Source organism: Lissotriton vulgaris, chromosome 5 (genome assembly GCF_964263255.1).
Source record: "Lissotriton vulgaris chromosome 5, aLisVul1.2, whole genome shotgun sequence".
NCBI lineage: Eukaryota > Metazoa > Chordata > Amphibia > Caudata > Salamandridae > Lissotriton > Lissotriton vulgaris.
Window position 1 is genome coordinate 1,249,754,113 of NC_141693.1, and position 14,420 is coordinate 1,249,768,532.

At 41.1% G+C, this 14,420-nt stretch overlaps 1 protein-coding gene across 3 annotated transcripts in view; it reads right to left on the reverse strand.

Moving 5' to 3' along the window:
• RAB44 (RAB44, member RAS oncogene family) overlaps positions 1 to 14,420 on the reverse strand; it is a 450,865-nt gene that overhangs the window by 173,174 nt on the left and 263,271 nt on the right. For all 3 annotated transcript variants that reach the window (XR_015295992.1, XM_086923095.1, XM_086923096.1), the window contains exon 8: positions 6,213 to 6,400. Coding sequence is in view for 2 of the 3 variants with exons in the window: in XM_086923095.1 (XP_086779221.1) it covers positions 6,213 to 6,400 (188 nt within the window). In the remaining variant the exon portion in view is untranslated. The remainder of the gene's footprint in view (positions 1 to 6,212; positions 6,401 to 14,420) is intronic.

Sequence of the window (14,420 nt, forward strand, 5' to 3'; positions counted from 1 at the left end):
CGCCTGAGGGAAAAGACATGCAAGGCAGGCGGCTGGGGGCATGTGCATGCGCTTTTAAGCTCAATGCGCATGCGCATTGAGCTTGAATTTCACGGGCACTGCAAGGAATCGCCACGATTCCTTGCAAGTTGGTTAAAGTCTGTTTAAGCCCCCATAGTCTCGCAAGCTCGATGCGCATGCACATCGACAGGCGAGACCTAAAAAAAAAAAAAGGGGGTGATTAATTGGAAATTCTATTTATATTAAAAAAAAAAAAAAAAGAAGGGGCAAGATGGAAAATGACTCAGATTCAGATATGAACAATGCAACACTTCCTAATTTTAATAAGGAAGATTTTCGCATTATGATTCAAAAAGAAATGAAAACCTGTATGCGAGAGACCTTTGCTCAGTTTGTACCCTATAAAAGACCACTTCCCTCTCAGGAAGATGTGTCTGATGTGATTGCTCATGAGAAAGTTGGAGTTAAACGTATAAAGAAGACTAACCACACTATTTCAGAGACCAATGAGAGCACGGGAGGTCCTAGCACCTCTTTTAATATTGGTGGTCTTAACACCACAAAATATTTGGAAGGTCTTCGCACCTCAACTAATAGAGTTGTCTCTTATGACACAAAACAATCGGGTGCCCTTCGCGGCCCAAATACCTTGGATGCCCTTAGCGGCTCACTATCTCAAAGTGCTCAAGACTTCCCAGAGGGCTCGGATAATAATAATGATGATGATGATGATGATGATATGGATCCAGACGAATACGTTCTGGATTTAGATGATGGGGATGAAGGAATTTTTGATGAGGAGGACGAAACTCCTTCTTCCTCGAAGGACAGTATTCTAAACCCCCTGGGAGAGGAAATGTTCTCCCCTCTTAATCTAAAACATCCTCGTTCCTCGCAATGGTCTCCACAGGGACATGTCTCTAAATTTATTAAAAAATGGATTTGCTTCCCTCCTGAAAGAGAGACAATGAATATTTTAAGGGCAGAGTGTTGAAGACCCTCAATAGATGAAAAAGCATGTTATGCTCCTAATATGGATCCGGAATTGATTAAGTATCTGTTTAGACTTGGACGCGATCCGAGAAAAGGCCTAGCAAAAGCTTGTAAAGGATGCCAAGATCGCCTACTGGATGTGCTTGGACTACTTAGCAGAATTCTTGACTCCGCAGAAGAATGTTACCTTAAAGGTACACCCCTTAATATAGATTTAATAAGGGGATGGAGTCAAAGAGCCCTCATTTTGCTAGCTAATGCTAATACAAGCATTAACGCAGAAAGGCGTAGGCTCATCCTTTATAAACTTCACCCTAAACTCTCAGATATGGCTGAGAAGGAGCCTTCTTCAAACCCAAAAGGACTGCTTTTTGGTGAAGAGTTTTTAAAATCATTGGGAAAGTTTGTTTCGACCTTTACAGCTCTTGATAACGCCCAGAAGAATATAAAGAGAGTATTCAACAATAATGTTTTTGGAAGGGCCGGGAGAAGGGGCCTTTCTTACGGGGGCTTGAACCAGAGGCCCTACCAGAGATCACGCCCCTTTGGAAGAGGCGCATATCAAAATAATTACTACAACACATCCAACCCTGGAAGAGGAAATCGAACAAGAGGAGCAAGATCACGAGTTTCATTCTCGTCAAACCCTCCAAGTAAGTCCCCCTCATTTACTTTCTCTTTCTATCCCTCCAAAGGTGGGAGGCAGGCTTGGACTTTTTTCGAAAAAATGGGAGGAAATAACTCAAGACCTTTGGGTTCTATCCACAGTGACTGGCTTTATGATAGATTTCGTTCAAACTCCGTTTCAAACTTCCCTACCAACGGATATTCCTATCTCATTAGAGAAATAGAAAATAGTAGAGGAAGAAATCTCCTCTATGCTCCAGAAAGGAGCAATAATAGAAGTTCCCTTGGACTCTCTAACCTTTGTAAGCTTGTTATTCCTTGTGGAGAAAAAAGGAAAAGGTTGGAGACCGGTTATAAATTTGAAGGGCCTCAACAAATTTCTTGTTTACAGGCACTTCAAAATGGAAGGAATACATCTCCTGAGAGACCTTCTTCAAAAATAAGACTGGTTAGTCAAACTGGATTTAAAGGACACCTACTTCACGATCCCGATGGCGGAAATACATCAACCTTACCTACAATTCCTATGGAAAAAACATCTCAATCAGTTCAAAGCGCTCCCCTCTGGGCTTCCGTCCCTGCCTTGGTGTTTTACCAAGGAAATGAGAGTAGTAGCCTCCTTCCTAAGAGAACGAGGTTTACGACTTATTATTTACCTCGACAACATCCTGATAATGTCCCAAGATCTGCATCAGATTCGACTCGACCTGATTTCAGTTATGAATCTGTTGGAAAGTCTAGGTTTCATTGTCAACAAAGAGAAGTCTATTCTATCCCCCTCAAAATCACTGGAGTTTCTCGGTTTCACTCTGGATACTTCCAAGTGTCTTCTCCTTTTACCTCCTTCGAAGATCTCGAAGATCAAGAAAGAGATCCGTTCCGTTTTAAGACAGGAAGACTTTCCCCTAAGGGAACTGGCAAGAATTCTAGGTCTCTTATCTTCCTCCATTCAAGCGATATTCCCAGGCCCTCTGAATTATCTGGCTTTGCAAAGGATAAAAGGAAGGGCGCTGAGGTCCGGACTTTGGTACAAAGACCGAATCACCCTAGATTTGGAGGCCAAAGCAGAACTGAACTGTGGTTGGAAAACCTGGAGGCTTGGAATGGCAAAGCAATTTTCGGGTCAGAACCGGATTTTGTGCTGGAATCAGACTCTTCCCTTCATGGTTGGGGTGCTTGTTTCCTAGACCAGAATACGGGTGGTGTTTGGTCTCAGGAGGAGTCACCTCACCACATCAATTTCCTAGAACTTACTGCTGGCCTATACGCCCTTATGAGTTCCAGGCACTCAATTCAAGGGAGATCGGTTATTCTGAAAATGGACAATGTTTCGGCAGTGGCCTACATCAATCGGTTGGGAGGTACGAAATCTGCCGACCTTTCCAACCTAGCAAGGAGACTCTGGATGTTCTGTTTAGAACACAAGATTTCTGTCCAAGCAGAATACTACCCAGGCAAATCGAACGTATCTGCCGATTGGAATTCCAAATTCCTTTCGGACTTCAGCGATTGGAAACTCAACGTCGCTGTCTTCGACTCGCTAAATTCTTGCTGGGGTGCATTCGAAATAGACCTCTTTGCGAGCCGACTCACCTCTCAACTAGAGCTTTACTTCAGCTCGATGCCCAATCCCGGTGCTCTAGCATTGAACGCTTTTCTCCAATCTTGGTCAGGGATCAGTGTATATGCCTTTCCACCATTTGCAATGATCCAGAGAGTCTTGCAGAAAGTGAGGCAAGAGCGATGCTCTCTAGTCCTCATAACTTCCGTCTGGCCGTCACAAGCGTTGTTCCCCACAGTTCTGGAGCTAACTTACGATCTTCCCTTTCTGAATCCTTCTCTAGAGGATCTCCTTACAGACGTATACGGAGATCCTCACCCTCTGATCCTATCCGGGAGTTTTTACCTTCTTGCCTGGAGAGTGTCAGGAGATCTAACAAAGTCTCAGAACTTTCGACATCGGCTACTACTCTCCTCAGAGAGTCTTGGGCTCCGGGAACCCATTACAGATACAACAATATCTGGAAATCTTGGTTTCGTTGGTGCATGGAGAGGGATTTGGATCCCATACAGGCACCCTTCGTTGACGTAGTAAATTTTTTAGCTGAACTCTTCGACAGGGGATTGAGTTATAGATCAATCAATTGTTATAGATCCGCAATCTCTGCGGGTCATATTCTCGTTAATGGCAAAACGGTTGGGAAAAACGTAATTGTTTGTAGAGTTATGAAGAGTATTCATATTAAAAGACTCCCGAAACCGAAATATGATACACTCTGGGATGTGAATTTGGTTCTAGATCTCTTCACTTCCTGGCCCGATAATTTGTTTTTGAACAGAAAGTTTCTATCTATTAAACTCGCAACTCTTCTTTGCCTTATCTCCTGTCGTAGAGTTTCTGATGTTAAAGCTCTGGAGATCTCTAATAGGTCCTATAATTTGTTTGGAGTTAAATTTGAGGTCTATAGAAGAACCAAAACCATGTCTGACTCAATCTTCTATCATCGTTTCGACCCTTGTCCGAAACGTTGTGTAGTTGAATGTATGAAAGCTTATGATGTGACAATGTCTAACCTTCGACCGCTTAATGAGAATCAGCTTCTCATTTCCTTTGTCAAACCTCATAAGGCTATTTCCTCCACCTCGATTGCCAGATGGGTTAAATCTGCTATGTCTCTAGCTGGTATTGATATATCCAAATTTCAAGCTCATTCTGTTAGAGGTGCCATGGCAAGTAAGTCTCTTTGGTCCGGAGGTAAGTTGGATGATATCCTTAAAGCTGCTGACTGGTCTAACGCTAATACCTTTGCAAGACATTATTGTAAACCTATTGAACACATGTCTAATGTAGTTTTACAGGGCTACCAACATGCCTAATGTAGCCTCCGTTCTTGTAATGAAATTGCGATTCTCCTATTAACATGCCTAGAAAATCCAGATTTCATTAAAGACACGGAGGCTCACATTATCCCGCCCATCCTGTTCCCTGTTTGGTTCTGGATGTAATATTTATATTCTGAGTGTCACTTGAATATAATGTATTTTATATTTATATTGAAATGTTATTTATGGTTGTTCAATTCATTTTTCAGGATTTGTTTGTTTATGATTACCTTTTTATTTTGGATACAATTTTCATTGTCTCCTTTCTTTCAGATAATCCTTCTACTTAAGCTACTTTGGATGTTTCATCACCGAGAAGCTGACTGGTTGTCTTCTTCATTCTCGTTTGTCTTTTACTTCGAATCTTCTGGAATCTACTGCATCTTTTTTCGCCTGATTTAAAAGAAGCTGATCGTTGCTATGTTTTGTGTATTATTTTATCTCGGTGTTCTTATTGGAACCTTTGTATTGTGATGCGACTGGCTTGGATCTGCAATTAAAAGTCATTTCATAATGTGAGCCTCTGTGTCTTTAATGAAATCTAGATTCTCTAGGCATGTTAATAGGAGAATCGCAATTGTTTTTGTGCTGGAATATTTCCCTTCCTGCACAAAAAACTCATCCCCACAACGCAGACACCCTTGCACCATGGTGCAAAGTTGCCTGCGTTGGTACACGGCATCTCATTGTGCGCTGTGCAGGGAAAAGTACAGGAATGCGCCATATCTATTAGATGCAGCACATTCCTGCCTTTTTCCTATGCCATAGAGCAGCACAGCAGCAAGACAAAACACCCATAAATGAGGCCCTGACTGTTTCCAGTGTTGAGATTTTGGTAAACTTTTGTGTTGCAACAGAAGTTACTTGATCAGATACAATAAGGTGTGTCTGAAAAACCGAGACATGTTCCAAATGGTGATCTTGCTCAGATAGCTCCTAAGAGTTAAAAGGCACTAAACATCTTTAGACTGTCATGGGCGACATATAATTATCCTGAGTAAAGATAAATGACTTCTGTGTAAGAGACAGGCCTTTGGAAAGGGAAATTAAGCACCACTCTTTTTTCAGTCAGCCATAGTCTTAAATACACACAAAGAACTATAGCAGTGGTCTGATTTCAACTTCACATTTACAGCTAGAACATAAACTACTTCAAGGTTGTACACATATTCCACGAGAAAGTCTTATAAAACTGGGACAGCAATTAAATTCCGTCCCTTACTTCCAAAGTGAAGAAGTGCCAAGCACAATTCCTCACATACTAGACCATACTTTTGTAAAAGATATAGGACATAAATTGATCTAACTAACATTAAACCAAAGTTAAACGGAAAGAGTGACATATTTAGGAATGCCTGCAAACCTACGATTGAGGGACCATGTATGAATAAATATGTACCTATATCACAGACTCACACATACAACTACACCCAACATTTTCAAATAGAGCCATAAATCACGCACAGCAACAGTGTGCTCAAAGACACCTTCTGAGGGCTAAACAGACCTGATGACAGAACCAAAGTTTTGTTTAACATCATCTAGGATTAAAATACATCTATTAAGTAGGATGCTTGGCCTATGTTATGCCCATACTTGCTTTATTTACATCTGCTCTGCACACCCCAGGCCAGGAGTCAGGTATAGGAGTCATTGCCCACCCTATCGTGTTACAATTACCCAATAATACTTTTTGTCAGTCGCCCTACCTGTGGTCCTTGTTCTGCTGCTGGCTCGCTTTATTTCTCATCACTTGAATACGATTTTGAGCTTCAACCAGTTGTTCTCGAATCCTGTCCAGATGTACTTCCAGGTCTTGGTTTGTGCGCTTCAGGTTTTCGTTTTCTGTGGTGGTCACCTGCTGCTTACTTCGCAATTTGTGGAGCTGGGTTTCCAACTTGAAAAAAGCAAGTCATGCGTCAGTGGGTTGACTGGAGTATGGGTTAGTCCACTAGAGTTTATCATCTTAAAGAGGACCCAGTTTAAAGGAAGGGACTCCAAATGAAAGCTGGTACCACAACAAATATAAGAGAGAGAAGAGTGCTATTCATGAATAATGTATGGTTTCAAAAATGTGTGGAGTTCTTATCTTCTTTTTACCATGAGCACCATGGCAGTATGAACGGGATGACAACAGGTATATTGATACAAAGTAATCAAAGAACAAAAATGATGGAAAATTAACGTTTTTATTTTTTTAATGTTTCAGAACACAGAAAATAAGAGCAGTGTTAATCTATTTAAGAATTTGCAGTCAGGAAACTCTGAGTATTATTTTCGCTAAAAGGGAAATCTGTTTTTGAATATTTAGGGTACAGCAAACTTGTCCAAAGGAATGAAGGCAGCCCCTTTGCACACAGAGGAAGAATATCATTTAAACCTTGTACCAGAAAACAAAATGTAATCTAATCTGCAACAATATGCTTATTCCATAATATGGAATGGCGCAATCAGGAGTTCCATACCACCTTATCGCACAGTGATTTTTCACCGAAGCAGAACTAGAGCAAAATTATCTTGCTCTGGTTTTGCTGTTTCAATAATAAAATATTCCCTTAGCTCTGTCCTACATTAAACTCTTGGAAACTGAGAGAACAATTCTTTTATCCTTGCGTTTTATGGCAACAGTAGCAACACCGCCTAAGCATGAAGTCGGTTTTTTCCAATGCTGCCCGCTCAGGTCTGTAGTAACAGCACCCGTAATCTGGCCTGCTTAATCCATAATAGTTGTGAAAAGTAAATAACTCAATTCCCTTGAACAGCTCGACTACCACTGTCTGAGAGCTGCACTTCACTAATGCAAAACATTTATCTGGCTGTAAAAAATGTATATGTCTTCAGAATCAGAGAATAGCTACGGCTATTTGAGGTTGGAGGTAGGAATATTTGTTATTTTTGGTTTCTTTATTTTTTATTGGTTAATCTCAATAAAACAAGTCACACTTTTCATACAAAGCAGAATCTTTTTCATGCCGCCAACGAAACTGACAAATTATCTGCAATCAATGGAACAAGATTAATTCCAGAAGAGGTACATTCATTTACAAAAGCACAGCTCACCTTTGTGGCGGTGTTGCCGTATATTACACAACCACCTCACGCTCACACCATTCACCCGCTGGCTCCAAAGACAACACACTATATAATGGTGTGAGCGAAAGGCCATGTCAGCCCATGACTCCTGTAATAAAAAACCTGTGGCCACACCTGGCCAAAGGATGTACAACTGTGCACATCTGGGGCAGTGTGCTACTTTGGGACGGTACGGGTTGCTCACTACAACCCTCACATTAAAAAAAATAAAACAATTCTAAATGTACAAGATAGACAATGAGTATTTTATGAAAAGATATCAGCATGTTTAGTAATAAAAACCAATTCAAGACAACAATTCCTCCCATAACTCCCTCCCCTTAAGGCAGAATACTGCTTTGTGGTCCTCCTGGTTTTCTAATCTTCTCTCACAACTACAACTCAAAGACATCATCAAATTGACAATCAAGTATCATCCCTTCCCAAAGAATGGGAGCCGTAAATTTACTATAGCGCAATAGAATAAACAACTCCCTGCATAACGGCACATTCGACAACTCTTTGAGGAGTGGATTAGTAACACTGCTTCTAAAATGCATGGACCTTAGCGTCAAACCCAGCTTTATCAAGCAAATCCTCACAAAACAGAAATTCCCTAAGACAAAAATAAGCAACCTAATACCCACAGAAATCAAAAGACGTTTTCTGTCTGTAGTGTGACACAGACGCAATAAAAAACCTGAGTCGTTGGTGAAATCTGCCAGCAGCATATGACACCATTAGACATCACATTCCACCTCAGGTTACAGATGGTCTTATCTAACTAACTGCTAAACTGTCTGGTCTACTTTCCAAAGGACGATTCTACTATGTTAAGACATTATCAACAAACGCACGTCCCTCTGTCTCATATGATTACTTTTGCTCACTGACCATCACACCACTGAACCCAGCTTTGAGGGGAACAGAGGCAAACCATCTCCAGCCTGGTATATATCGTCAGAATGTAACTGGTTTACTCGTTATCAATTATGAGCAGCCCAATAGTAATCGAGTATAAAATGTATATACAATCGTTCAATAGTATTGCCTCAAAAACAGTACTCCTTGCTGTTTTTAGTTTCTGTTCCAAAAGGGTAATGTGCCTTTTTCGACTGCAATGGCTCAAAGGATGCTCCTGCTCTGCTCTGGCCTGATTCTAACATGGAGTCTCCCAGGAGTGAGCATCAACAGTGACTAGTGGTTTCCAGTGCAAACAGTCATGCAGGAAAGTTTGTGGAGATGGTTCTTTAAACTGACATTACAAGAAACCGCTCCATTCTCATCTCAGAAAACATCTCTAGCAGCAGTATTGTGTGACCAGTTAATGTAAGCTACATCTGTAACATAAAAACAATATATGATAGAGGGAACGTGTGGAGACTAGAGCCCTAACGTACAAAATTTCTATTTGCAAAAAGTGATTGCAAATTGCGCACTAACATTTTGCGAATGATAAGGAATTTTTTGAACCAGCCAATGTATTCGTAAATCAGTTTCCAATTCCAAATTGTAGTGGGTAGCAATCTGACCTACCTCATCAATATTCATGAATTAAGTTGTAAGTGCTCGATTCACTATGATTGGATGTCAGCACACGGATTGTAGTGTGCTGGGGTCAGGAAATCACCATGTCTGTGATCGCATTTTAAATAAAGTCAACTTCGTTTTAAATGCAGGCCTTTTTCCTTAAAGGAAACAAAGCAGCATTTAAAAAGAAAAGGTTTTTCTTCGTTTGTCTTGAGAGTTGGCAGTCCTTTGGACCACTGCTTACTCCCAAAGTTTTTTAAACACTCACAAAACGGTAGGGATTTCAAAATGACCCCTTCCCATTTGTGAATAGATGAAAACCTTCTTGAGGTGTCCGTAAACTGTAAATGTTTTCCAACTGGATTTCAGACACAAAACCTTGGTACATTCCTTAACTAATCACTGTTCGGAAGACATGCCCTAAACTTGTTTCTTCCAAATAGCAATCCCTTATGGGTTTCTAAACCCATTTTGCAATTTACTGACTGGTTACCAAATCATAAAAAGGGTTTACTTCATAATAAATAGCTATTTTGTGGTTGCAAACCCTGGGACTTTGCGCATCGCAGGCTTAGCTGCCACAACATTGCTTTCTACATTAGATCATATGATGCAAAGACCAGGTAAGTGCCCCAGACAAAGGGAATTCATAGGGCTGAGGATCCTGATGCATGAAGGGAGATATTGGAAATTAACTGGAGTGCAAAGAAGATTGTTTGAAAGGAATTCATCTGCCAGACGTCATTTAGCATCTCAGGGACAATCGAATTTCAATAGTCTGTGTCAGCATTGTGCACGTAGTGGCCAGTACTAAGTATCTAAGGTAGACCAGTGACACCTGATATGCATTCGTAACTGGATGTGTTTGGTACTGAGTTTCACCTCTTTGAGAACTTGGATTCTTTAGTTACTGTACTATTTTCACAAAGAGCAATATACAGTACCTATGAATAAAAAATGGAATGTGTGGTTAAATGACATAAAGGTTTTGTGAGAACCTTCTTTTCTTTCTTTTCAACAAGTTTTTCATTCACAAACCTTCCTGGGTGAAATTTAAATTCTTCACCCACCCATAAGATATGGATCCTGTACATCATCAAGAAAGGATATCACTTAGAGTTAAGGCTTTTCAGTGCTCAATCCAGGTTTCGGCCCACTCTGCTTAAGTTTCCAAGTGAACAGTTAGTTCTATTCTGTAAATGCAGAAGCTGATGGACAAACCAACTTAGTTGCAAGGTCAGAATCTGGATGAAGACACTGTACAAGTCTATTGTGTTCCCAGTCCAAGAGCTGGCAGGGAATTTCATATTGAAATTGGTCAATCAATGAATTCCTTATTAGCCATAGATGATGTTCTCCGTGAAGTACATTATCCCTTTGCTAGACTCAGGAAACTTTTTGTCTGCTTTTTGTTGGGATGACAACCCCTTCACATTCCTATTAATTCCGACATTCCACAATGCCTGACATAGTCCATGGACAATCAATAATTCCAGATCTCTTGCCTTCCTTTCTGTAAAGATGAATCCAGGCAAGCAAGTAGAAAAAAAAGGTTTATTGAAGAGTTGTACAGGAACCTCCAGCTTCACCCACAACCTGCTTCACAGTTCAGTTCAGTCCTTTCTAATCATAACACTCTGAGCTGCTAGGCAACACATTAAAATTCCAAATGAGACATCTCTACACACCTGCCCCCACACATGCTACCATAAAAGAAAACAAAATTGGAAGAAATCATTTACACAATGACTGATAATAAATAGAACAAAAATAAATGAAAATTTAGTCACCACCCATTTGGGGAGAGAAACATTTAGCAACATTTCCAAAACTCCAAGTTGACCCATCACACAAAATTACAACACTCCTTTTTACTTCCTTCACTTTAATAGGTTTAGAAAATTTGCTGTCTCCTTTAGCAACAGTACCACCGCGTTTTACCACCACCCAATCACACGATTTGATATTAGGAATCTTGACCCCTTTTGAATGATCATAATGTTTGGCAACAACAATTTGTTTATTAGCAACTTGCTTTCCAATCACATCACAATCCACCCACACACAATCTCTGTCCTTCAACCACCCTGGTATCTCCTTCAACCCGGTTCCCTCCCTTTAAGAGAAATGAAAGGTGATATACCAGTCATGGAGTGCGGTGTTACTCTATAAGACCACATTAACTTTTTCAACTCCTCAGACCAAGATAAACCATTGCATAAAGAAAGTTGTATATTGTCCATGCTCAAACGATTGATTATCTCAACAAAAACAATCGCCTGCGGTCTAAACAAAGCAACTTTTTCATGCTTAACACCCTTACTACAAAGAAATTCCTCCATTCTTTTGGAAACTAGCTGAGGACCATTATCTGACACCAAAACTTTAGGAATTCCCTCATTTAGGAAAACGTTTTCTAGAAATGTTATTACTTTTTCCGTTGTGATAGTCTCAGATGTTTCAACAACAAACCACTTAGAATGGTAATCAACTAAAACCATTAGAAATCTACAACTTGACCCTAATCTGGAAATAGGACGAATAAACTCTATTACCAACCTTTCCCAAGGACGTTCAGGAAATTTCACAGGAGCAAGAGGAGATTTCCGAACAACTTGGGTCTTATCACTAGCAGCACAAGCATAACAATCCTTGACGACCGCTTCAACCTCCTTATCTAAACCTGGCCACCAGAATGATTGACGCACACGTGACCTTCATGTGACATATTAAAAATCTTAGATTTAAGACTCTCAGTTGGTACCAACTTGTCTCTCCTCCACAACTCTCCATCTCTCACACTTAACTCTTCAACAATATTGAAGAAACCTTTGAAGCGCACATCATTGTTCAGTTCACAATTCCAGCCGTTAGAAATAGCATGTATGACCTTCTTCAACACATCATCTTCTAACATCGCAGCATTCCATTGTTCCAGGCCAAAAGCTTGTTCTTCAGTGTACATTATTTCCTCAACATCAACCTCAGACTCCACTTCAGTCACCATAATGGGAATCCTTGAAAGACAATCCGCTATTACATTCTTCAACCCTTTCATGTACTCCACCTCAAAATTATATTCTCACACAGACAAAATCCACCTCGATATCCTTGGAGTAACGCTCCCTTCTAGACCCTTACCACCCTTAAACAAATGAATTAAGGGTTTGTGATCTGTACAGAGTCTAAATGGTAATCCCCACACAAAATATTTAAAGTGCTTAATACCTCAACAACATGCTAAGGCTTCTTTTTTTATTACAGAATACGATCACTCAGCACCATGTAATCTCCTTGAAGCAAACCCTATAATTCTTTCTTCTCCACCACAAACTTGGGTTAAGACTGCTCCAATACCCGCAGCACTCGCATCTGTAGTAATATACGTTCTGGCCTTAACATCAAAGTGTCCTAGGCTGGGTGCTGACAATATACCTTCTTTGACTTCCTTAAATGCATTCTCACAAGAACTGCATGGATTAACAATCAAGAAAGAGAAGTGTCAACTGAGAAAGGATTTGGTTAGTTACTTGGGTCATGAAATTTCTAAAGAAGGTATCAGACCTAAAAAAAGTAATGTTTCTGCCATCAAAGATGCTCCTACCCCTACTAATAAAGATCAACTTAGAAGTTTCCTGGGTTTAGCCGAATATTGCTCAAAATTTGTGAGGAATTTTACTGATATTGTGGAACCTTTGCGCAAATTGATGAAAACTGGTGTTGAGTTCGTATGGTACCCTCGTCGCCAGTGTAAAGAGAAATCCAGGCAAGCAAGTAGAAATAAAAGGTTTATTGAAGAGTTGTACAGGAACCTCCAGCTTCACCCACAACCTGCTTCACAGCTCAGTTCAGTCCTTTCTAATCATAACACTCTGAGCTGCTAGGCAACACATTAACATTCCAAATTAGACATCTCTACACTTTCATTCTCACGTCAGCACCACAAGTGTTTACCAAGGTTAGTTTAGAGTACTACATTTCATGTCTCTGAAATTAACCTCAGCCATTTTATGTCTCATACTATTGGCAGCCATCTTGTAACGGCTACCGACTCAGGGGCATCCATCTGGTTACTGCCCCTATTGCATACGGGTGTCCCCCTCTGATGCCCATGGATTACTGCTACCAGTGTGTATGAACCCTCACACCTCTGCCCATCTGCTACCTCGCATTGAATGTAATCAGCTGAAAACTCTGGGGCTTCTGACTGCATTTTACTTTATAGTCCCTCTCTCTCTCTCTTTTCAGCTCCGTTCTTGAGCAAAAGGAGAGCCAAAGTAAACCAAAAGTCAATGCTTCCTTTGCTGGTATTTCGATATTTTGGACTATTGGCATCCCCATAATCAATTGGCATGTTTCCTACTCAGTGTGTGACCCGACAGGTGCCACAATGCGTGGCTGAGCATGACTCCTGCGTACTCCTAACTCATTGCCAAACCACGCTTACTAGCTCCTGCGCTCACCCTCCTCACTGCCTTCCCACATTCACTAAGCTCTCTCCTCCACAGCCACTCCTTCATTTCGCAACATGGACCCCAGACTTGAAAAGTCAGGATCTAACAGCTACACAATTAACTATCCGGACAACCTACCCAAAAATGCGACCAAAACCATAAAACAGAAACTACTCAAAGCCAAATCCAGAAACTCTTATCTCTGACCCCTACCTAAAAAAGGTGCTATTACTTGTAACCTGCTATTCTACACTAAGAGAAGAGCTCAATGGAGATCTACGTTCCACGATTTACTCCACATCACCTATTCCAAAAAATTCCCTCACGGTCTGCGACTTTTGGTCCCAAAATCTCCCATTTTTAGAGCTAATGCCACTATATCCATCTACAACAATGGGACTATTCTTATGTAGGCCACCGACCACAGCCTTGACATCTTTGATGACAGGTTTGCTCTCTTTAAAAAATCCCTGGTCCCTAGCAACTCCCATACTCAACCCAGGTATGTTCATTCCTGTACCCTCTCTCAGGATTTCCCTGATCCCTCCCTATCGCACCACATTCTGAGGTCGACCTCTCCCTCCCCGATCAACTCCCTTCTACCCACAGCCTCCCCAACACCAGGCCTCCCCAACTCAACCGTCGTACCACAACCTGAACAGACTGTAACCTGTACTCACAGTGCTCTTGCTCTTCCTTGAACCAACCACCTCTCTGATACTTCCCCCACTCCCTCCCTCACTAGCCTTTCCAACAGGATCTCAATCAACCTCCCCACACCTGTCCCCGTGTACACCACCGACTCACCTCGTGCGACAACACTTCAGGGGGGGAATTCGCCATTAGGGGGCTTCCCTCACC